The following is a 24,604-nucleotide window of genomic DNA, read 5'->3' as shown; positions in this document are numbered from 1 at the left end:
TGCTTTTAACACATAATAAGACGTCTATAGCCATCTTTCAGCATTATGAAATATATAATGAGACAATCATGCATAATTAAAATGGCAGACATGTTGGATTTTAAAGAAGTAGCCATACATTCTGACACTGAGTCAAAAACTGGGGTGCGTTTAGGCTACAGAGGGTCCCCGTTAAGTTTGGACGGGTTCCTTCATGAATCACGCACCCCATTTTCTCAGCAGAAATGGCACAAACTGCAGTTGACACAAACAACCACAAGGTGTCACTTGGGTGCCACTACTATTTTTGATGCGACTGACTTACTGCTTCCATGACGCAGCTGGGGCACGGGAACTTAAATTGATCACGGTAGTTTAAGCTTACACTTGACAAAACATTCTAATATGAAAATGTAGATGCAATTGTTGTAAAATGGTGCAGCTCCTTTAAGAAAGCACCGTGTGCAGGGATGGAGAGAGAGAAAGCGAGAGGGGATAGGCCTACAGTAGGCTATGTGTGTTAGAACTTAGCGTGTGGAAAAAGTACGTGCTGTTGAGACTGGAGCGAGTCATATTCAAAATAATGCAAAAAAAAGCAATTATCCTCATTCATTGCAACCAAAGCATGCCTGCTTGCCGACGTTCAAACAAAAAATATATCAAAGCACCTTTTGCGTTTGAATGTAGCACAAATTTTTTTTTAAACAGCTGGACAAATGATTTAGCTAATTGATTATATAACCTGTACACCAGCAATTGTTGAACATTTACCTGTACAAGTACATTGACAGTTAGCCCAGCCTAACAGCATGTTGTAGGCCTACTGTAGAAATTTCACTTAAATTGCAACCGCAACATGCCTGCTTGCCAACCTTCAAACGACAACGAAAAAGATAATAAAACAACAAGAGGGTTGAGTCTGAATGACACTGAGTTTTTAGACACGGAGTTTTTGTAGTTAAGAAATATTTTCGTATAAAAAATGGTCATTCTTCAATCTCCTTCACTGACGCCTATGGAAAAGGCTTAACGTCCCAAAACAACGATCAATGATCATCAAATTTCTCTCTCACATTGCTCCTCATAACCATCTATAAAAAAGTGTTTTTTCTTTTCTTTTTGAGCACATCCGAATCCCAGGACATAACGCACTGGACCTTATAATAGGCTCGAGATATAATTCCAAAGGGGGCAGATAGGGGCCACTGCACTTAAAACTTAAAAAGATGAAGCTTTCCGAACTTTGAAATTGCGATCAGTGACTGGGATCGGGTGAACGAAGGTTTTCTAAGTTGAACAGGCTATTAAAAACTATTTGCGCACCTCCATGTCACAGGAGAGACTGGGCTCTCCCTTCTATGAAAAAGACGTTAGGCTACCTGCAAACTGGCCTATGATTTCATTGCTGAGTTTGCGGCAAAGCAAGAAAATGTTTTTTTTCCTGAGTCAGGATATGGTGAGTCAGTGTCATTTATTTGTCCAATGTTAGCCTATAGATACAGACCAGTACATCTTATCAATAGTTTGAATGTCGTGTGTGTTTCTGCTCATTGACAAATAGGCCTACCGTTCAGCACAATGATTCATGCCCAATTAATTCCCCCTGTTAAAGTGTTCGCCTTTGTTACACTATTTGGTTTCGTGATGTAGCCTATGATAAACACCATATGGCCAAATATGTGACTCAGCTAATGTTATAGGCTATACAATTAGACTAGGCTACTATTAAAATACACCACATGATTTCATGCACGTAAGTGAAAAGGGCATTGCATCTGTCAAGTTCGCACAGGGCCTCGCATCCCCTTGCGACGGCCCTGCAGCTCCTCCTAAGACAGCGAGGAAAAAGTTAAACTACGCGATAAACCTGGGAAAAGTTGACAGGTTTGTTTCGGTCCCGGTGATTATTTGTGAAATTGTGCAAACGACAGCCTTTTCAAGGCATTTCAAGGAAGGAGTCGTAGCATGCAAGCTCCCAAATTGACCCAGTAGCCTAAGGCATCAATAAATTGTTGGGAATTGCTGGGGAGGGTCATGCGTTTTTTCTCAATCACTTTGGAGGGTCATAGAAAAAAATCTTGCTGGCGAGGGAGGGTCACGTCTTTTTTGACTAACGCTCCCAAAACTCCTCCGGTAGCCCCTTAATTAAATAAATAACGAACAATCCCTAATTGATTAATAGCCTAGGCCTACACCAGCCATTGTTGAACATTGACCTGTACAGGACATTGACAGTAGCCCAGCCTAACAAGCAAATGTTGCAAAATACATCAAAAGACGCAATTAATCAGAAATAAATAATGTAATCTGCATCGCTTTATTTAACAAACTGCAAGCAACAAGAGCATTGAGTTCGCTGTAAGGCCAAACCCAAGAGCAAAGCCTATCTGTTAAGGCAGTCGATAGGCTATATAAAGAGCTGTGTGCCTGGAAAGACGATAGATGACGGCTCTGGTCATCCCATACCCTCCCCCCACTTCCTGTAGCCTACCATTATGAAGGCCTGTAGCCTAAAACGACTCGTTGCCGTTTTGTGACATTAAGCTTTTTCACGTTAAGCCCCCCTCCCCCATCCCCTTCTTTCACAAGCAGTGGGGGAGCGCGGGGCACAAAGTAACACTTTTTGGTAGACAAAGGAGGGTTCTCCGCGCTTCTGTCGTTTGGCCACAATCCGTTGCAACCAGGCCAGGACAGATATTTTAGAGAGGAGAGACGCCGGTGCAGCTCAGATGTCTTCTTAATTTTCTTTATTCTTCAGTAAAAGGTGCAGAACATTATTAAAGTTTGACTAACATTTCGATGTGTCGATGTTTTTGACTAAGGAACATCGAAACGTTAGTCAAAGTTTAATAATGTTCTGCACCTTTTACTAAAGAATAAAGAAAATTAAGAAGACATCTGAGCTGCACCGGCGTCTCTCCTCTCTAACACTTTTTGGCTTTGGCTAAATATTTCTAAAATCATTTGAGTTTCACTAGTCACGTGTTTTAACAAGCAACACTTGTTATTGAACTAATAACAGATGTGTGTCGAAAATTGACTTTATTTTCCATATGGAGAAATAACATATGCAGAGTCTAACCAAGGTCAATATTGCCAAAAAAGCCCTCAAACCTGAAAACACAGGCAAAAAGGCAAAAGTGCAAATAATCACAAAACTAACTAAACTAACACGCGCATATTTTTGTATTGCAATCATTGTAGCCTACAGTTGTAAGTGCGTAACAGTCGTTTTACTCCCCGGATGCGCTCATTATAAAGAACGTTTAACGTGTCCCAAAAACAGCTATCAATTAATCACCAAACGTCTTATAAACAAGTATTGCCAATGATAACAATAGGCCTAGGCTTTTATATGACTCTGCTCCTGCCTAGATTCGAACTCAGAACTACCTGAAAGTTGCAGACCTGTTCTGGAAATCGTGCATTAACCCACTCGACCGTCAGACAACGCTATCTGCTTCGAGTAGGCCTATTGGGTAGGACTGTAGCCTACACTGGTTGCTGTGGCACAGTCTTCTTGAGTGACCAAATTCGTTTTTCTTTGTCATATGAATGCTGTCATTTTGTTAACATTACTGTTAAGGAGATGTTGTAGGCAAAGTCTATATTTCAACCTCGTTAGTGTAGTAAAAAAAATCAGAATTATTCACAGGGTTTCTGGGCAGCATATTTATGTTCTGTTAGCAAGCGAACTTCTCATGACTACCGACAAAGTAGCCTACTGCCAGCTGACGAAGCTCTCATTTTAAAACATTACTGAGAGACAGGCACTGTACAATCAAGAAATCTTGCCACTGAATCCAAAACTATGTTTAACATTATGTACAAGGCTTAGGCTACAGTGGACTAGCATGTTGCAGGGGCTGCTAAAAACACAGAGAAACGCACTGAAAACTCGGCCAATCACAGCCCTTGCTGTCGAATGCGCCGTCTGGTTCGACCGTGGAACTCCACAGCGGACTATGCTGCCCCCAAGCGGCTGCAGTTGTACTTACATTTCACCATTCACCATGATCGTGAATGAAGTGTCAATTTTTAACTGGGACCCACTGTATGTGTGAAGTTTCGACTGTGTGACTAAACCCTGCACTTGCCTGGGCTCAATCCTTCTAATTTGCCCCCTAGAGGCTGGCATGCTAGCGAGGAGGCTAAAACCCATAGATGCTAGAGTCTGTCAAGTCTCTTAAAGAAACATATGCTGCCTTTTGGGAATTTAGCTATTTTGTCTTCTATCCTAGAGTTAGATAAATTAGTACATACACCCAGTCATAGTTAGATAAATTAGTATATAACCCAGTCCAACACATACTACTGTTAGCCTAATTCAATTGAGGTGGGTGGGGCCGATTAGCATATAGCAATTTAAGGCTTATAGTGATTGTCCAGTCCTTGGGTGTGCTTTGTGGTGGATACACCAAAAGCTCAATACAAGTTGAGGTTGTTCTGATATAGTAAGTCCAAGACTTGCTTGAGGACCACTTTCTCAAAAACAAGAAAGGAAGAAGGGAAATAGTTCTGTAAAAACAGGAATGGTTTTAGAGGTGGTGGCAAATGATAACTTTTTCCATCTTTATCCTCCTTGTCTGATTTTTCACTAGTTTCACATTTGGCTACGGTCAGTGTCACTACTGGTAGCATAAGCCAGTACCTGGAGCCTACAAATGTTGCACAGGTAGTCCAACTCCTCCAGAGTGGCACACCAAACGTTCCATTGCTAGAAGGATTGCTGTGTCTCCCAGTGCAGTCTTAAGAGCATGTTGGAGATTCCAGGAGACAGTTGCTCTAGAAGAGCTGGGCAGGATGGTAGAGGGTCCTTAACCCAGCAGCAGGACCAGTATCTGCTCCTTTGTGCAACAACAAACAGTAGGAGCCCTGCCAGAGCCCCACAAAATGACCTCCTCCTGGCCGCTGGTGTGAATGTCTCTGACCTGTCAGACTTCATGAAGGTGGCCTGAGGGCCCGATGGCCTCTGGAAGGACCTGTGCTCACTGCCCAGCACCGTGCAGCTCAATTGGCATTTGCCATAGAATACAAAATTGGCAGTTTCGCCACTGACGCCCTGTGCTTTTCACAAATGATACCAGGTTCACCCTGAGCACATGTGAGGTCTAAAGATGTCTTGGAGAATGTAATGTTGCCTGCAACATCATTCAGCATGACTGGTTTGGTGGTGGGCCAGTGATGGTCTGAGGAGGGATATCCTTGGAAGGACGCACACACCTCTACGGGCAAGACAACTGCACCCTCATTGCTCTTAGGCATCAGGATGAAAACTTCAGACCCATTGTCTGACCCTGTATTGGTGCAGTGGGCCCTGGGTTCCTCCTGGTGCACAACAATGGCTGGACACATGTAGCGAGAATTTGCAGGCAGTTCCTGGAGGATGAAGGCATTGATACCATTGACTGTCCCCCCACACTCCCCTGACTTAAATCCGATTGAACACCTCTGGGACATTATATTTTGGTCCATCCAACACCGCCAGGTTGCAACACTGACTCTCAAGGAGCTCAGTGATGGCCATGTCCACATCTGGGATCAGATACCCCAGGACACCATCTGCTGTTTCATTAAGAGCATGCCCCGATGCCATCAAGCATGCCGGGGCCATACGAATTACTGAGTACCATCATGAGTTGCTGCGCTGAAATTTAAGCAAAATGGACTAGCTTGCCACGTCATTAGATTTTCGGGGGGTCTTTTAATTCAGTCCTCTGTGGATTGATAATTTTCATTCCCAAATAACAAAGTGGCATCCTTTTCTTCCTAACACATTACCCAGTCCATATCAGTTTGAATCCTACCTCACAGGATGCTCGTTTAACGTATCATGGCTTGGAATGTTGGGGTAAAAGTAACGTGCATCATTGCTCTTTGCCAGAGTGTCTCGCAGAGACAATTTCCAGGGTACTTCTCTTTGCTATCCACACTATTTCTTTGGGACAGATTATTCATTCGCACAGCTTCTCATACCACTGCTATGCAGATGACACACAGCTTTAGCTGTTCTTTCCACCTGATGACCCCTTGGTCTCGGCACGGACCTCGGATTGCCTCTCAGACGGTACGCTCAGGTCAATCCAAACTTTGTTCATCTGTTATTCCTCGTTGCTAGAACGCGCTACCAGTTCCTACTAGAGCAGGGACATCCCTCTCCACCTTCAAAAAACTCCTGAAGACCCAGCTCTTCAGAGAATATCTCCTCTCGTAGCACTACTTACAACTAGCTAATTCTAGCACTTACCACCTGACTTGACTGTATAAAAACAACACTCACTGATGCACTTTTCCCTATTGTACTCTACCTTTTTGAATTGTTTTAAAAGAATTGTTGAGAGAATTGTTTTAAAAGCGTTAAACTGTTTACCAGGTTGTAAGTCGCTTTGGCTAAAAATGCGTCAGCCAAATGTAATGTAATGTAGATATCCAGTATGATGTTTTTTCCCGATTGAGATCTGATGTGTTTTATTTTTTAAAGTGTATAATTTTTTTGAGCAGTGTATAGTAAGAGTTAAAGGAATTATCCGGAGTAAAATGCACTTTAGATCAATTTACGGATGATTGGGAGTACATACGTTGAGTTGACATTAAAATCATGTCATTCGGATGTGTTTTGAGAAAGTTCGATTTTACCGTTTTTAGTCAAAACTCGTGGAAGTGAGAAGGGCGAAAACTGAACGATTCCGTGGCTTAGCCGCTGTACTATTACTCAGACAAAGCTTAAGAAATTAAGAGCAGGAAGCTGAATATAATTCATGTCAAGCATGTGGTTGTAAGGTTCCGCAATTAGCCACAAGAGCTCTATGTTCCAGGGATTTTAGAAGAGCTAAGGGCCGTTGGTAGACACAAAGCGGGGCTCAATGGCCTTGTGAGGCTTATGCGCTCAATGCAGATCTCTATTCCGGATTCACTTATACCAGCAGTTCAACTTCCTGGTTACACTGTATATAGAACGATAAGGCTATTTTCTATAGTCTATATTGAAAAATGGATTTAAAATGTAGCCTACATTGGCAGGTACATTCACAACTATTAGGTTAAGTAGCTAAAGTTAAAATGTTACATTTTAACCAAGCAACTGACGTTACTGAACTGATTAGATAATGTGAGCTATTTTGTTCGTCTAGCAATAACATTAAAACCAACAGACTAGTAAACTGTGATTTTCTGTCATATTGTGTGTACAGAGTAACCAATGGTGCGCTGGTATTTAAGCAAATCCAGGAATTGTGATGTACATTGAGCCCATTGCTTATCTAAAACTGTTACTACATATACCAGGCAGGCTTTATACAATGATGGGCAGATGAGCAACGATGCCTATTCATGTGACCCGAGTGGGCTTCGGTTTGATTTTTTGATCAAAAAGCTTGTCGCTAGAGAAACTAAATGTTTAGATGTAGCTATACCATCTGTTGTACAAGATATTGACAGCACAATACCTTTTAAAAAAACAAACAGAAAACAGTGATTCAGGCATTTGTTGAGAAGAAGGATGTTTTACCTGTTGTTCCTGCAGGATTCAGGGCAGGCTATTTTGTTGTTCTGATTGGTTAGGGCTATCCAATTGTGTGCAGAGGCATTTTTCCCTTGTATCGGTTGAAAGTCACCCTATAATCACATCCCAATACTCCAGTTCCATACTCATGTTCTGAATAGAATTGAGTTCTGGCTACATCAGGCTACCGAGACTCACCAACTCTTAACTTTTGTATAAATTCATGGCGCAGTGATCTAACAGACAAGCTACTGTAGCTCAGATTGCAGAAAACGTTAATACTGGTTCTGATAGAAATGTGTCAGAACATGCAGTGCATTGCCGTTTGTTGCATATAGGGGTTGCGCAGCCGCAGACCAGTCAGGGTGCCCCATGCTGACCCCTGTCCACATGTTCAAATCCTAAACAAATTCTGAGCTGATGATGGATGTTAGAGGGTTAAAAGTGTAACATTTTGTTCTTTACTTCTTGAATTAGATTCTGGCTCAGGCTCTGAAGATGATGAATCTAGCAGCCAGAGTGAAGAAGAAGAAGAGGAGTCTGTTTCAAACTCAGCTGGATCAGAACAAAGTGCAGGTCACCGAATGCACACACACACACACACACACACACACACACACACACACACACACACACACACACACTGATTCCTTCTAAGGGGGATTATTTTAATTCTTATAACACAGAAGACAAATAGATCTATAGATCTCCTTGATCTTCATTTCCTTGCTTTTCCTTGAAGCAAAATACATTTTAGAGCAAGTAGTTTCAAGTTTATAAATGCAAGCTTGTGGTCTTATATACTCAGACGATATGACCGATGAAGATCCGTCCGAGGAGGGGGAAGAGGAGAAAGAAAATGGCAACCTTGCTCTAACAGGTAGGAGCGCACCTAGAGATTACATTAAAAAAACTCAAAGTGTGTTTTTCTTTTTCACTCATGTGAGTCCTGAATGTTTCCCTCTAAACCACAGCCCAGCCTACTGGTTTTACACCTAGTTTCCTCGAATCTTCCACACACCCCAGGAACAAGCTACCTGTAATGAGTAAAATCCCAATGAGAGCTAAAGGTCATAATAAACTATGAGTTAAACTAAGGACACTGTAATGGCATCCAGATGTTTGTTATTTAAAGGAGGCATAGAATGCAAAACCGAGTTTACCCTGGCATAGTTAAATAACAGCAGTTGTTGGGTGGGTAAAATGGTCATACAGAGAACCTCAAAATCCCATTGTCACCTCTTTCATATGCAAATCTCACAACTTGAACCTGCTGCTGTACAACGGGCGAATCGCAACAAAGCTCATAGCTCATAAATGCGACAACTCTGGGGCTTCATGGGGAAACAACGTTTTATTTGTAAATTACTGCTCTCAGCCGTGGCCTACTGGTTAGCGCTTCACACTTGTAACCGGAGGGTTGCCGGTTCGAACCCCGACCAGTAGGAATGGCTGAAGTGCCCTTGAGCAAGGCACCTAACCCCTCAGTGCTCCCCGAGCACCGCTGTTGTTGCAGGCAGCTCACTGCGCCGGGATTAGTGTGTGCTTCACCTCACTGTGTGTTCACTGTGTGCTGAGTGTGTTTCACTAATTCACGGATTGAGATAAATGCAGAGACCAAATTTCCCTCACGGGATCATAAGAGTATATATACTTATACTTATACCAACAAAATACATTCTTGGGAAAGCATCTCTACCCAATTTCCCATCCACACATTCTTAGTTTAGCTTTCTGATTTTGTGGGGTTTTTTCTTCTGATCTACAAATTACTGTAATTTGTAGGTGAGAAAAATACATGATTGTGGATGATGTCTTGGAAAGCAGATGTGACGATAAATATAATGCTATGTGCTTTATGAGCTTGCTATAGCGGTGCTTTCATTGCTCACTCAGGCACAATAATCTTAATAAAATCTTGTAGGTCATGACGTCCCATCATTACCTGCCTTCTGTAGAGATTCTTAAACTGAGGCGAAAATCTTGTTTTTCACCATCCCTGCTTACTTACAGTAATCTACACGTATTATTAGGCCGACTGCAAACTTTTAGGCATGATCTAAATGTTGTTGATGGATATAACGGTTTAATTTTAAGTGCAGACAGAGGTACATTGCTAATAATGCTAATGCTGCTATCAACAGACGCCACAATACATTCTGCCGATGCTTGTGTAGGTTGAAATCTGGGGAATTGAAGGCCAGGGCAAGATCTTGGGTTTGTGAAATTATTTGAACATTCCTGAACAATGTGTGTGCTGTGGCAGGTTGCATTATGCTTCTGGAAGAGGCTACATCATTTGAGATTCCTGTGGCGTACCCACCAGGGAGTGGTGCACTATCAGTGACTTGCACCCCTGAACCCATCATAAAGATGTCATCCCACTTAACACACAATAGCCCATCTGTACCTAATGTATTTGAATGACTTATTTAAAAAGTCTGGATTGTGGTTTGAAAATGGTCCTTCTAGAGAGCAGAAATGCATATGTGCAATGTGGCTTTCAACTGCTCAGTTGGTATGCGTAAACGTGTCAATAATAATGCTACTTTTTCTAGGAATTGAATCACGTTTTGACCATGACTCTGGGGATAGCGTAGAAGAGGAGGATGAGGACCTCGATGAAGATGAAGGGTGTGCTGAAGAGCTCACACCGCAGTCCAATACACAGTCAGCCACACCTGAAGAGAATTACCTTCCCAATTCACCGCCTCTTTCTCCGGTGGAGTTAAAGAAGGAGCTACCCAAATACCTTCCTGCCCTTCAGGTGACAAGTCATGAAATTAGTCTTGTTTTGCACTTGCTCTCTATAATTTGATTAATACACAAAAATACAAATAGATCATTGGTTAACACTTTATGTAGATAGTCTGCCTATAGAGACTTGTTGAAATTCAACTTAAGTCTTTCTAATTGTTCACCGAACTCCAAACTCGACCGCGACCTTAACCATTAATTGTAGTTAATAGTTTCAAGAGTTAGTTAGTTAGTTTGTTAGAATTTTCTGTGTATGTTTAGATTTGCCTGTAATTCCAGCACAGAGAAACTGACTAGCCTAAACTAAACTGCACAGGGGCTCTCGGCTGTTTGCGTGGGACTGAAACAAGTACCTACCAGTGCAGCTCCGAAAAACTGCAGTGGTGCAAGATGTGCGTGTGTGTGTGAACAAGGCATGAGTGGAAGACCGCACAACGCTGTGGAAACACAACGGCTGAAAGGGCTGAATAGCGAGGCAGTCCTGTACCTGTCCCCTTTAACTGGGTAGTGGGCCGAATACCTGTCATGGAAACTCGACTAAATGATACATTGCAATGACACCCATAAAATGTACTCCCTAGATGGGCAGTAGAATGACTGCGTGCAGAAGTGAAACATTTGTATTAATAAGATTATTTGTGTCCTAATATAATTCTGTATTGTTGTAGGGCTGTCGCAGTGTGGAAGAGTTCCAGTGTCTAAATCGTATCGAGGAGGGAACCTATGGTGTGGTGTACAGAGCTAAAGACAAAAAAACAGGTAGCTGCACATCAATTGGAATGCATTGCAAAAACCTAATATAATCTTATGTGTTTTCAGTAAACCAGTGCTGAAGACCAGCTGATTTTTAAAAAAAAAATAATAATAATCATATGTATGTATATTGTTGGGTACAATGACAAAAAACTGTTTTTCCTGTAGATGAGATAGTAGCTTTGAAGAGATTGAAGATGGAAAAGGAGAAGGAGGGATTCCCTATTACGTCACTGCGGGAGATCAACACCATTCTGAAAGCCCAGCACCCCAACATAGTGACTGTGCGTGAGATAGTTGTTGGAAGCAACATGGACAAGATCTACATTGTGATGAACTACGTGGAACATGACCTTAAGAGCCTGATGGAAACCATGAAGCAGCCCTTTCTTCCAGGTGAAATAACTCACTCTTAGTCTTGAAGTGTCTCATTTGCCTTTGTGCCTATTTTTGTGTACATTCTTCCATGGAAGGGCTTTTGGAAAATGGGGAGTTGGACCATGTTGCAACACCACATCTGCCTATATTTAGGCACCAGGCTTTGCGATAAGTCTATAAGGATGTCCATTCACTGTTTTTATCATATAGTAACTAGATGTAAGACATATTTTGTAAGACATATTTTTCCCTTTTTTCAGGGCTTGTAAATATTCCAGTATTGTTTATCGTGACACTTTGGCTTCGTTGTCACACATACAATTCTGTAATTAATATATTTTTCTGATTGTCTGATTGTGTTTTCTGATGTATAACACAGTGACAGTTATTCTCAATTAATCTACTGCCTGCTTTCCCAAGCATTTTGCTGAAATAACCTACAATACAAGGAAAATATAGCTAGCAGATGTGGTATTGATAACTGTTTAAACAGAAATGCCACCCAATCCTACTGTTAATTACATTATTAGAATTAGATTGTTGGAGATGATGTAAAACACAGCCAGAATATAGATTTTAAAAGTATAGACTCCAAGTTTCATCAGAATAGAGACTTGTAATAGGGAGAATGGCATGCCTTCCCAACCGCAACCTACTCATCTTCGGAGAACCTTGCAACCTCGCTCTCCCCCGACCCAAAGAATCACAAATAGCTTTAAGGCAATTGTGCACTAGCCTACTATTTGTATGAAATTGTGTATGAAATAGCTCAACACCGAAATTATTATTTAGAATGAATGCTTAATAGCATAGTCCACATCCTGCCTGCGAGCTAAACTATTACACGTATCTTTGATATCAGTACATCGTAGGTGTATAGTCTAATTGAGTTCAGTATAACGGCGTGCCTGTCACTAAGACATTCGTGAGGAAGGAAGGCTTGCAGTTTTAACACAGTTAAAAGGCTACTGATATGTGTGGATGCAATTCATAATGTTTTATATGTAGTTAGTTAAAATAAAGGATCATACTTCTCCTTGGGACAAGCCTTTTTGAGTCTTGGAAAACACTTTTCCATTTATATCGGGATTCAGTGTCGGAGTCAGTAAAATGAATAGATCCCTGCAAGGAGCTCTAACTAAGCATGCTAAGCTCGACATCCAAACGGTATTCTAACGTTAGCTTAGATATACAGCTTTATTGCATAACTTAACTTAGTTTGGTCTCCCCAATTTACTATGTTATGATTAGACCTTAGCAGAGTTGAATGCAGCAGTTTTGAACAAATTTCTGCAGCATGGTCACGATGCTAATCGGATTTAATAGCAATTTAGCCCTTAGAAATTGTTGATGTTTTGTTAGATGTGCATGTGCATGCAGAGGAGGGCCGGAGGGTCCATTGGCGGTCCAGTGGGGCGGAGCAAGGAAAGGCTGTGTGCGTGAAAAGTGCAGCTCAATGAAAGTATTTTCTCATTTAAATAGTAGGCCTACAACATAGAACATTATTGTGTGCCGGCCAGTGTTGATTTTATGGCGGCCCGCCACAGATACAGTACCCTCCAGAATTATTGGCACCTCTGCTAAAGTTGGCTAAAATCCGGTATAAAAAATAATCTGTTTGTGACTTATTGTACAATGAAAGAAATAGGAAAAATCCAACCAAGAAGGCAAGCAAATTTATTTTGAGTAAAAGAAAAATCTTATAAAGAAATAAATATTTTTTAACAAAAACACGTCGCTCACAATTATTGGCACCCCTGCTTGCAATACCTTCTTAAGCCTCCCTTTGCCAATAAAACAGCTTGTAATATTCTCCAATGACACCCCATAAAATTGGAGAATACAAAGCAAAGGATTTAAGACCGTTCATCTTTACAAAATCTCCCCAGATCGTCCAGATTCCTAGGTCCACACTTGTGCTTTCTCCTCTTTGACTCACCCCACTGTTCTTCTATGGAGTTTACTGTAGATCAGGGGGCTGAGATGGCAATGTCTGAAGCTTGATTTTGTGTTCAGCAAACCATATTTGTTTAGATCTGGACGTTTGCTTTGGTTCATTGACCTGATGAATGATCCAATCATAACCAACGTTTAGTGTCTTGGCCTAGATTGACAGATTTCCTTTGAAAATCTTCAGGTTTTTCTTGGTGTTCATGATGCCATGCACCTTAATTAGGTTCCCAAGACCTTTGGGAATAAAAACAGCCCCACAATAGCACAGGCCCTCCACCATAATTCTCATTAGGCATGGGGTTCTTTTCAGTATAGCCATTCTTCTATGTATGCCAAACACACCTAAAGTGTTTCTATCCAAATTTTCATTTCAGCTGACAATAGACCACACTTCCAGACAAAGTCACTGTACCATTCAGTAACTCCTGCCGTTTACATTGGTAATAAAATGACTGAACAGGCTGTTTACCTGGCATGCCCTCTAAATAATCTATTAGCAGTGAGGTCACTTTTGAAGATTTTTTGGAGGGGACTCGTTTGTCACATTTCCAGATGATTAGAACCTTTTAATCATTGTTTTAACTGTAAATATAGGCATTTTCAAAGTACCTAGTTTTCATAGACATTCTCTGACATACAAATGTCAACACACTTTCTTTTTATTTAAATTTAGTGTATTCTCTTGTCTTTCCGATGTTAAAAAATGACTAGAGGATTTAGCCTCTCTGTGACTTTATTTTCATACCATAGTGAAAAAGAAAGTCATGAACTACTTCTGAAAGTTTACAGACACTCTGATTAACTTAAATAAATTGAAATTAGATATTAACATGCTTCTGTTAGGTTTTGTATAAAAGATTTTTCAGGGGTGCCAATAATTGTGAGCAACGTATTTTCGTAAAAAATATTTATTTCTTTATGAGATTTTCCTTTTTCTGAAAATAAATTTGCATCCCTTCAAGATTGCATTTTTCCTAATTTGTTTCATTGTGAGATTACAATAAATCACCAACAGATTATTTATTGCTACTTGGGCGGAGTGATTTGCAAGGAGCACCTGAAAAACACCATTGTTACTTCTGCAAATCCGAAGTAGCAGTACTTCGGCTGAATCAGAATATAGTTCCAAGAATGTATGCTTAGAAAATCACTGTCTTATTTTATATTGTTGTTTGTTTAACATTGTAATTATACTAGTAACAACATGTAAATAGGAACATGTTGGAGTTTTTTTGGAGCTTTTTGGCTAGTTGGTTCCAACTACCTTAATGATCTAGGCTAAGGATGGGTGCGTCAGACTGAGTTACTGCAGGTACAGAGATGTATCATCTTGCCTAACTCCCAGGTAGATGCCAAATAAGCTAATTTCCCAAAATGTTGCCGTGTTCCTTTAAGACAGTTGTGTCAAATATTCTGCGCAGCTGTAGGGGAAACCCAGTAGTAAAAACAAAACAAAACAAAGCTGCATTGGAACCTTCAAAGAATTTAGTTTAAAGGTGCAGTCAGCAATTGTGCATGATGTCACATTTGTTTATTTTTATGTATATATTTAAATATATTTCTTAGCAAACGCTTTTGTCCAAAAACAACATGCGTTATGTTTTAACCAAGAATCAAAGAAAACACACCAGAGAGGTAGCTCACCCCTCCCTTCAGTATTCCCAGAGAAACTCCACACAGTGTTTTGTTTTTGTTTAGGTCACAGGCTGCCCCCACTTTTGTTTCCTGTTTTTCGGAGCCTGGGCTGCCTACAGAGACTTGTTTTTTTACAATGCCACGGAATGGCCAGTGGATCATGAGATGTTCGCTGAATGAGACAAAAAATGTAATGGGCTTGAAATCGTGTATGATTGCTGATTTCACCTTTAACAATTTCAGGCAAATTATTGAATAAAAGTGAAAGTGTAGGCCTAACATTACACATAAAATTAACTATTATATGGCTCTGAATGGGGAAAAAAAATATTTGGTATTTATTGCTGTCCTAGTTAAAATGCCTACTGGGAAAATTATCTACATAGATGTTATTCACCAGTATGAATAAAATTTCTGAAATGTGATGGGCTGTTGGAAGACTTTTTTTTAATGGGCCAGTCAGAACTGTTAAACATTTGAGCAAGAACAGCTATCTGCCTTTTTGTTTTTTGCCAGATTTATCTAGCCAATTTTTTGTCGGTTCTTCACATATTTCTCAAGCCAATTTTTTGTCGGTTCTTCACATATTTCTCAATCATTTCATCTGACCAAATTCACATTTGGCAGGTGAGTGCAGTAAGTTATTGCAGTAAGTGAGTGCAGTGTCAAGGGTGACATTTTGTGGATATGAAAGGAGAAAGATATCATTAAATAAATATTTGACACATACATACATACATACATACATACATACATACATACATACATACATACATACATACATGCTTGACCTCAACAATATGGCGTTTCTTGATGAGGTATGCTTGCAAGCAGGAAAACATCCGGCGGATCTTGACCTCAACAACATGCCACACAAAGGAATAGACACTGTACTAATTGAACAAAATACTGAACTAATTGAACAAAATAACACTAATGTCTGTCATGCAGGTGAGGTCAAAACTTTGATGATTCAGTTGCTACGGGGTGTTCGTCATCTTCATGACAATTGGATCCTCCATCGTGACCTGAAGACATCCAACCTGCTTCTCAGCCACAAAGGCATCTTGAAAGTGTGTCTTCCTAAACTGTCTTACACAAACATGCTTCTCTAGTCACCTACTGTAATAATTTACTGAACTGTTTTGATAACTTTGAACACTTTCTGTTATGTATCTGTGATTTCGATTTAGATTGGAGACTTTGGCCTGGCCCGGGAATATGGCTCTCCTCTAAAACCTTATACACCAGTAGTTGTGACTCTGTGGTACCGTTCACCTGAGCTCCTGCTTGGAGCAAAGGTATGTCTGACTACAGCACCCTCCAGATTTATTGGCACCCCTGGTAAAGTTGAATAAAAAGGCTTTTTTTGGTGATTTATTGTGGCACCAGAGGAATTGCTCTAATGTATACTGTTAGGTCTATTCTGGGTTTAAGGCGAGACACTACAGGTGATTAGGGTAAAATTGTGATTACTTACACAAGTATGGAAAAAAAATGTATTACAAGTCTTTGAAATTCGAATGTTTAATTATGCAAATTAGGCATCATCTCATTAAATATGTGCAATGTTGCTTATATTTTCGGTAGATAGATCTGAACATATGATAAAGCCAGGTACAAAATTCTTTTTTTTTTTTTTTTTCATTTTGTTTACACACAAGATGAAAATAAAATTACAGAGGGATTTCAGGATATCTAGCTTTCATTACCTAGGAAATCAAAATATACTGTCCATAGCCTTAAAAAAAAATGTTTGTTTTTTTTTTATTAAAATGTCACAAATCAGACCAGGAATGATTTATTAACAAATCCCTCTGTAAATATCTTCAGAATACTGCTAAGTGTATAACTGGAAAGTTTGGTGTACATACTGTAGGTGCTACAAAGGCTGAGATGCTGGAAAAGGACAAAAACTCAATTTGAGAAAACAGCCTTGGAACACAGCCAATGAGATTCCGTTCTCAGCCTAGACTCGCCTGTGAACTTTCGCGATTGGTTGCGGATACAAAGGAGGTGTCCATATAGAGCATCACAGTCCCGCCCCTCCTCCGAGAGAGCTTAGTTTCCGGAAGTTAATTTCCCATTCATTTCTCCCATTGACGTTTTGGAAAAATCTGTATCTAAAGAGTTTTAGAGCATGTCTTAGGCTAATCAGCTATGGAGTAACTCATAATCATACAACATATCAAAAAAAGTCAAAGGTACAAGACTGTGTACATATTTTCATTTCCGAGCGAAGGAACTACTCATCCCATAAACCACCGCGCCTCACTGAATAATATATAAGCAGCACGAACCAGCGCGAAATCATTTCCAACTGGCGACAGCACGCGAACCCTTTCCTCCAAACAGTGATTTTTATACAGTGAATGTGCAGTTAATAGCAGATATTTCAGGAGTAATCGTGCAAATAATCGTGTTTTGGTATTGAATGTTATATTTGCCATCGTGTATTTTATATCGTGTGTGTGAAGGCGGTTAACGTTAGCAACATTGTGCAGTGCTTCGTATCTGACTGCCATCCTGATGCATAGACCGGTGCATGGTCTGCTCTTGCACCACCATATTCAGTTTGCTGTGAATTATTACGCAAAATGTTCATTAAATGTACAAAGAAGTATTTCTAGGTTAATGGTTGATGATATGACTCGTACAGTATGAAGGCTACAGTTAGTAGCCTAGCTAATGTTAACTAGCATTACCAACCTCCCTGCAAAACTCACCACACAACTTTGTAGGTCTTGTCCCTCATGCTGGGCCTTACAAAACCCACAAGCTAACCCTCGGACACACAACTGTCAATAATGTGACCCGATTTAAAGTGGTTTTCACCCCTTTGGACACTCTTGATTTCGTCCTTGAAACAGTGAAATATTCACGGGGGCATGGACGGTTTGCTAACCATTTTACTGCAGTGTCTAGCTGCTAGCCGGTGGTAGCATCCAGCTGCATGTGCTATCAGCTAGCTAGCTAGTTCAAAAGTTGAAGTACTTATTGAGATACAGGGTTTTTTATGCCTCGACTAAGTTGATGTTTCCTATAAACAACAATTCATGTTCATAGAAACAACAAGGTCACTAAAACATTATATTAAATTTATATAAAATTCAAATTACTGTAGAGCGGTGTATCCCCTCCCCCTCCCCCCTGACTCCAGGTTGCCAAACCGGATGCCGAAACACTACTGACTTTGTGACTAGTAGATAGGTGGAGGGTGGTGCATCAGGCCAAAACACAACATCAACATCAGTTGAGGGCTGCAACTTTTTAAATGACAATATCCTGGCCGGACTTCTGTTGTCAGTGATATAAGTATTTGAAATTAACATGATTTCCTAATGTCTAGTGACATATCAGGGCCATTTTATGATTAATTGAATTACATTTCTTACATACGGTTCCTTTAATGTTAGCAACATTATGATGACATTCTAATGTCTGAAAGGCTAATGATTAGCCTATCGGCTACCTGAAAAGTTAAGTGTTTAAACTAGCATTTACAGTGTTCTATTTGATGGTGTATTGGCCCTGACTAAGTTTGTGTGATATATAAACCACAATCCTTGTTGATACAAGTACCAATGTTCGTCTAGAAAGTTTTTATTCACATTAAGATTTTCGCCATAGGCAGTAAAAGACTTCGCCATCTTTGTCAATAATTTTCGCTGATAAAGTTTCAAACTATGATCATAACGGCCTTTCCACCAATCAGAGGCATCACTGTGGGATTGTGGGATTGTTCAGGATTGTGGGTAATGAAGTACTTATTCAAGACGTTGCGATTAAAAGACATTTATTTCAAAACAAGGTTAGTGCCCCTTAGTGTTGTCACGATACCAAAATTATGACTTTGATACGATATCTGCCATAAATATCACGATACTACGGCGAAATCCTAAGATATCTGGAAAAGAAAGGACTCATACCTCCTCCAAGTGTATTGAGTCATTTGTGTTGAATTCTGTGCACTTTTGTAGTGTGCAGGTCAATTCTAGGTTCTAAACTTCCTACATAATTATTATTATTTTTATAGTCAGTAAAATAGTAGGCCTACTTTGTGTGATTAAGTCCTTTATTTTTTTGTTATAGTTTTTATTTGTTGAGTTTTTATCAGAGCTGTTGTTGTAAAATAAATTTATTTATTTATTTCAGGTATTTTTTTTTCTCCCAATAAAATTGCTTCACTTCAAGTTTGACTAATTTTACTGAACTGTACCAAGGGTACCAATAAATATGGATGGTGATGCATGTACTCTAAATAGATGTTATTTTCTGTACATTGCTGTGGACACTGCTGAGATTTACTGGTGAGACAAACCAACCATGTAATCTTCCAATGTGTTTGTCCCCAAAAGGAATACTCTACAGCGGTGGATATGTGGTCTGTCGGTTGCATTTTTGGTGAGCTACTTACTCAGAAACCCCTCTTCCCAGGGAAATCCGAAATTGACCAGATCAACAAAATCTTTAAGGTAAGTACAAATTGCCTTTGAAAGGTATTTCCACACCAGAGCGGGCTTCTATTAAAGTGTTTCAGGATTTTTCTGTGGCGAAATTAAGGCTGAGGTGTAACTCGAATAATTCGATTAGGGACCGTTCGGTATTTATGGAATGGACCACCGGAGGAAAATAGGGGAGAGTCATGTCTTTTTATTCTTTGTTGAGGGGAGGGTCACCCATTTTAATATTCTAGGAGGTAGGGTCACCCAACTTTTGTATTCATGAAAACAGCAATATTTGGGCCGTCGCCCATGGCCTCGCGTCTAATGGGCCTCACCACTGGCCAAAGATGACATTAAGCGTTTATTCTTCATTAACGCCTATTGTAGCCTAAGCAAAAAGCTTAACGTGGCTTAATGTCCTAAAACAACAATCAGTGATCACCAAATTTCTCTCATATTGTTCCTCATAATCACTAAGAATCTTTAGGTTATCGACGTGACGGCATGTTTCTTCAATCTCCTTCACTGACACGTAGGGAAGGCTTAACGTCCCAAAACAACGATCAATGATCATCAAATTTCTTTCTCGTATTGCTCCTCATAACCATCTATACAAATCTATCCCGAAGTTTTTTTTTTTTTTCTTTTGGAGCACGTCCGAATCCCAGGACATAACACACTGTAGGCTACCTCATAATAGGCTCGAGATATAATTCAAAAGGGGACAGATAGGCCTAGGCTACTGCACTTAAAACTTAAAAAGATGAACCTTCCCGAACTTTTAAATTGCGATCAGTGACTGGCATCGGGTGAACGAAGCTTTTCGAAGTTGAACAAGCTATTAAAAACTATTTTCGCACCTCCATGTCACAGGAGAGACTAGCGGGCTCGCCCTTTTATGAATTCAAAAAGACGTTAGGCCAGCTTGCAGGTATAGTCTATGATTTCATGGCTGAGTTTGCGGCAAAGTAAGCAAGAAAATGTTTTTTATTCTGAGTCAGGATATGGTGAGTCAATGTCATTTATTTGTCCAAGTATTTAGCCTACAGACCAGTTTCCATAGTGCACATCTTATCAATAGTTTGAATGTCGAGTGTGTTTCTGCTCATTGACAAATAGCGTTCAGCACAATGATTCATGTCCAATTAATTCCCCCTGTTAAAGTGCTTTGTTACACAAGTTTGGATTCGTGATGTAGCCTAGCCTATGATAAACGGATTATGGCCAAATAGCCTATGTGACTCCGCTAATGTTATAGGCTATAAAATTCCCCCTCTTAGACAAGTGAATAAGTGAAAAGGGCCTCGCACTAATCTCACGATATGATACACAATATTCAGTTCACGATACGATATATATCATGATGTTCAGCCAGCGATACGATTCGATATAGTTCGATACATTTACATCATTTTCTGAAAGATTTAAAGGGGACAGAGGGATTTTGGTGACATCTTGTGAGTGTTCCATTTACTTGGATTGAATTAATTGAACTGAAAACTAAAAACATCAATTACACAATATATGTCTCTGACTGGACAGAGTCTACAGGTTGCAAATGCTGGACAAAATGTGTTGAGAAAGATGTGTCGAAAATTTGTTCCATTTATTGAAACGGTGCAAACTGTAGCTTACAAGCCTTTGAAAATTAAATAAAGTGCAGTATTGCAATTAACAATGGAGAGTTAAAAAGTGCAGCAAGTGACCTGTTCTGAACAGTTTCTTTGACAGCTTTTTTAGCTTGACACTGAACATATGAGGTAGCCAGTCTAGCCACCAGGTAAGTAAACATAGTACCATGGCTACTCCAAAACATCCAATAATTCAAGTCACTAAGAAGAGGATGTAAACAGCCCCCTCCACATATTTAGTGAAGAAAGGTCATTAGCAACATAAATGTTGGATTTAGATGTAGCTGCTAGCTTTTATTTACGTAACTATGCAATACATTATTTTGTGTATTTAGCGCACACTTCAGTGCAGAGATTAGTCAAAGCCAGAGGTGTGGACTCGAGTCACGATTTTGATGACTTCAGACTTGACAAAATTAGAAATGACTTGCAACTCGACTTGGACTTCAATGCTATTGATTCGAGACTCAAGAACTTTGCCCCTTTCACTTGTAATGACTTGTAATGACTTACGGCATGGGTAAAATTACTATTTTCTGCTCATCCCAACTTCAGCAGCCTCAAGTTTATCGTTAAACTTACACCTGCAACGCGGTGTTATTTTGCATGGAATGCAGGGTCTCCTATAGGGAACACCCCCAAAGTTCTTCAGTGCGTTAGCCAAATTGCAATGTGAAACCAAAACTAAATGGATCAAAGGTAAACATATACAATGTAACTAAACTCGAACGTTGGTTCGGACCTGGGTCCGGACTCGGGTGTGAAAACGCCCTCAATGTTGTAAAGGAGGTGAATACTTTTCATGGGCATTGTAATTTTAATAGAACAATATGGGATTTTCTCAAAGAACTCAATTTCTCTGTGAACAATTGTGTGTGTGTGTGTGTGTGTGTGTTAATATCACCCCACCAACTGACTCACTAGTGTATACACAGGATTTGGGCTCCCCTAGTGAGAAGATCTGGCCTGGTTACAATGAGCTTCCCGCAGTCAAGAAAATGACCTTCACAGAGTACCCTTACAACAACCTGCGGAAGCGCTTTGGAGCACTTCTCTCAGATCAAGGCTTTGATCTTATGAACAAGTAAGAACATGCTTGAAAATATACTCAGAACATCCATGTCAAATTGAGACTATCAACAATAGATCTCTTGAGCTGTTTTTCATATACACTGAGTTCCTGAGTGTTGTAGACGGTCCCCGGAGGGGCACAATCAAGTAATTTGCCTCAGACATCACTGAAAGCCCCTGTGTGAATACAAAAGGTGTTGATGATGCTCCTCGCCTTTTAATCTGCCAGCTATCAGACATTGCTGAAACAAATATTGCATGCGTTCAGTCCAAGTTTTTAGCTGCAACTGTAATTCATACACTATCGAAAACATACTTGGGAATTGAACTTGGCATCTAAGTGTTTGCAGCCAGATATTAAACTTAGGATAACTTTTCAGGATATTAGCCCAGTTCCTTGGCCACTGAACCACAGGTGTGTGTAATGCGATATGACTTTTGCACATCAATGACAATGGGGAAACGGTATATCTTGCAGCCCTAGTATATGTTAGTGGTAGAAAGATTATGAGTAGTTTGCTTAGCTGCAGTTAAAAATGGCTTTCCTCACTTCGCCTAATCTTCTTGCAATCATTGTTTCTCTCTGCATCCTTTACCCCCCTCAGGTTTCTAACATACTGTCCCAGTAAGCGCATCATGGCTGAGGAGGCTCTTAAACATGAGTATTTCCGTGAGACGCCGCTCCCGATAGAGCCATCCATGTTCCCAACGTGGCCTGCTAAGAGTGAACAGCAGCGTGTAAAGAGGGGCACAAGCCCCAGACCCCCTGAAGGAGGTCTAGGCTACAGCCAGCTGGTGAGAACAAAAGACACTTAAACACAGACAAAAGATAAAATCATTCACGGCACATTTAACAGGAGTAGCCTACACACTGATAATGTCCATTAGACTAGGGAGTGGGGGATCTACTTTACCCTCCTCTGTTGATTGAGTAATGACAGAGTGAGGGAGGAAAGAGTGTTTGTATTTATTTCACCTACAGCTGGGCATCCTAAAGCGTATTCCAGATGGCAGGAGTTGGTACTCCTTATGTAACACGTGGAAGGGGTTCAGTGCAATCTTCTCTGCCAGCCTGAGTGTGTTTAGTCCAGCTGTCAAATAAGTGATCCTCCATTTGTGACCCACCAACTTTGAGCAAAATGGGAGTTGTTTCAAGGGCTATGTATTTGTGTAAGTCTATATAAATCTGTGCTTCTTCCTTCAGGGGGATGATGACCTTAAAGACACAGGGTTCCATCTAACCGTGGCCAATCAAGGAGCATCTAAAGCAGGCCCGGGCTTCAGCCTGAAGTTTTGACCCAGTGCATCTGTGAGCAAGTGAAGAAATGTAAACACCTTAAAACGACTTCAGTGTGAATCATGAAGGGGCTCCTTGTACTCAAGCAAAGGCCGTGATGTGACCATAACACATACAGTATGTTTCAGTCCTAGTCTCAGCCATCCAGTTTACAGCCATCATTCATTGCCCTTAATGTGGATTCAAGATGTCGTCTTTTTCTCTTTTCTGTAAATGTGTTGGTCTTTTTTATTTTAAGTCAGCCTTGTCTTCAACTTTTCTTAAATTAGAATATGGTGTGGAATGCCCAACATTGCTGCTTAACACATAACTTGTATTAGCATCTAGGGTATGTTTTATTAGAAATAAAAATGTTTTTGTAAAACTCATCTCTCCAGTCATTCAAAATGTTTATTGATGTGCGAAGCATTTTCTCTTGCAACTATTTAGAGGGATATTGCATTATATATATTTTGTTGGTGTATCTTATAAAATATTCTGAATGGCTGGAATATATTTTTGGCGCAAATACTTTCATAAATAAATTCAATAACATTCAATTAACCAAGGTAGGATGAAACGGAGTCAAACAATAAAGTGCTACATTTCATTTCAGTACTGATTAAACATCAGGGTTTTGTGCTTTCAGCATGTCAAACTGTAGGTCTTGGAGCAGAGCACATCGTCAATGGCTTGTATGCATCTAGGTGTGTTGGTGGAGGAGTGATGTTCCCTGATGTTGAGGGAATGGTTCTCTCTGATTGTTGGTGATCTTGTATCCTCAGTTGATGAAAGGTGATCTACCTTTGAAATAGTAGTGCGAGGAATAAATAATTTTATCCTGTTGAGGTTTCCTTTTTTACATTGTTGGGGTGCCAGACTGAATTGGTCTATTAATCTGTACACACAGTCATGATATTTGTAGTTTATGTAAGAAAATAAATGACATTTTTCAAGAGTACATGTATCAGAATTTTTATTAAATTATGTAGCCCTTATTTGGTTCAGAGGCGATTTGTTATCTAGTAGAAGGAAGAAAAGGCTGCACTTTGCAAATCGGTTGTATTGCTTAAATGCATTTAGACTTACGGCCTTCTTCAGTGTACTCGCAGTGTGTTCAATATTGCTCAAAGAAAAAAAAAGACATTACAAAAATTTAAAAATGCATATTTGTCTATGACTTCAATAAGCCAAAACATGAATGATATCCGCATTAATGTTCAAC

At 40.1% G+C, this 24,604-nt stretch overlaps 1 protein-coding gene across 6 annotated transcripts in view; it reads left to right on the top strand.

The window, feature by feature from the left end:
• Window positions 1-24,337, top strand: part of cdk11b (cyclin-dependent kinase 11B) — a 54,679-nt gene extending 30,342 nt beyond the window's left edge. For all 6 annotated transcript variants that reach the window (XM_042098220.1, XM_042098218.1, XM_042098222.1 and 3 more), the window contains 11 exons: window positions 7,958-8,056; window positions 8,289-8,360; window positions 10,039-10,247; window positions 10,906-10,996; window positions 11,159-11,386; window positions 15,908-16,029; window positions 16,150-16,257; window positions 19,315-19,431; window positions 21,968-22,116; window positions 22,709-22,898; window positions 23,308-24,337. In XM_042098220.1, the coding sequence (XP_041954154.1) occupies window positions 7,958-8,056; window positions 8,289-8,360; window positions 10,039-10,247; window positions 10,906-10,996; window positions 11,159-11,386; window positions 15,908-16,029; window positions 16,150-16,257; window positions 19,315-19,431; window positions 21,968-22,116; window positions 22,709-22,898; window positions 23,308-23,400 (1,478 nt within the window). In that variant the 3' untranslated portion in view covers window positions 23,401-24,337. The remainder of the gene's footprint in view (window positions 1-7,957; window positions 8,057-8,288; window positions 8,361-10,038; window positions 10,248-10,905; window positions 10,997-11,158; window positions 11,387-15,907; window positions 16,030-16,149; window positions 16,258-19,314; window positions 19,432-21,967; window positions 22,117-22,708; window positions 22,899-23,307) is intronic.
• Window positions 24,338-24,604: the final 267 nt, after the last annotated feature.

Source organism: Alosa sapidissima, chromosome 7 (assembly GCF_018492685.1).
Source record: "Alosa sapidissima isolate fAloSap1 chromosome 7, fAloSap1.pri, whole genome shotgun sequence".
In the NCBI taxonomy this organism is placed as follows: Eukaryota; Metazoa; Chordata; class Actinopteri; order Clupeiformes; family Clupeidae; genus Alosa; species Alosa sapidissima.
Note: the sequence above shows the minus strand (reverse complement) of the source record. Positions and strands in the feature narration are given on the sequence as shown.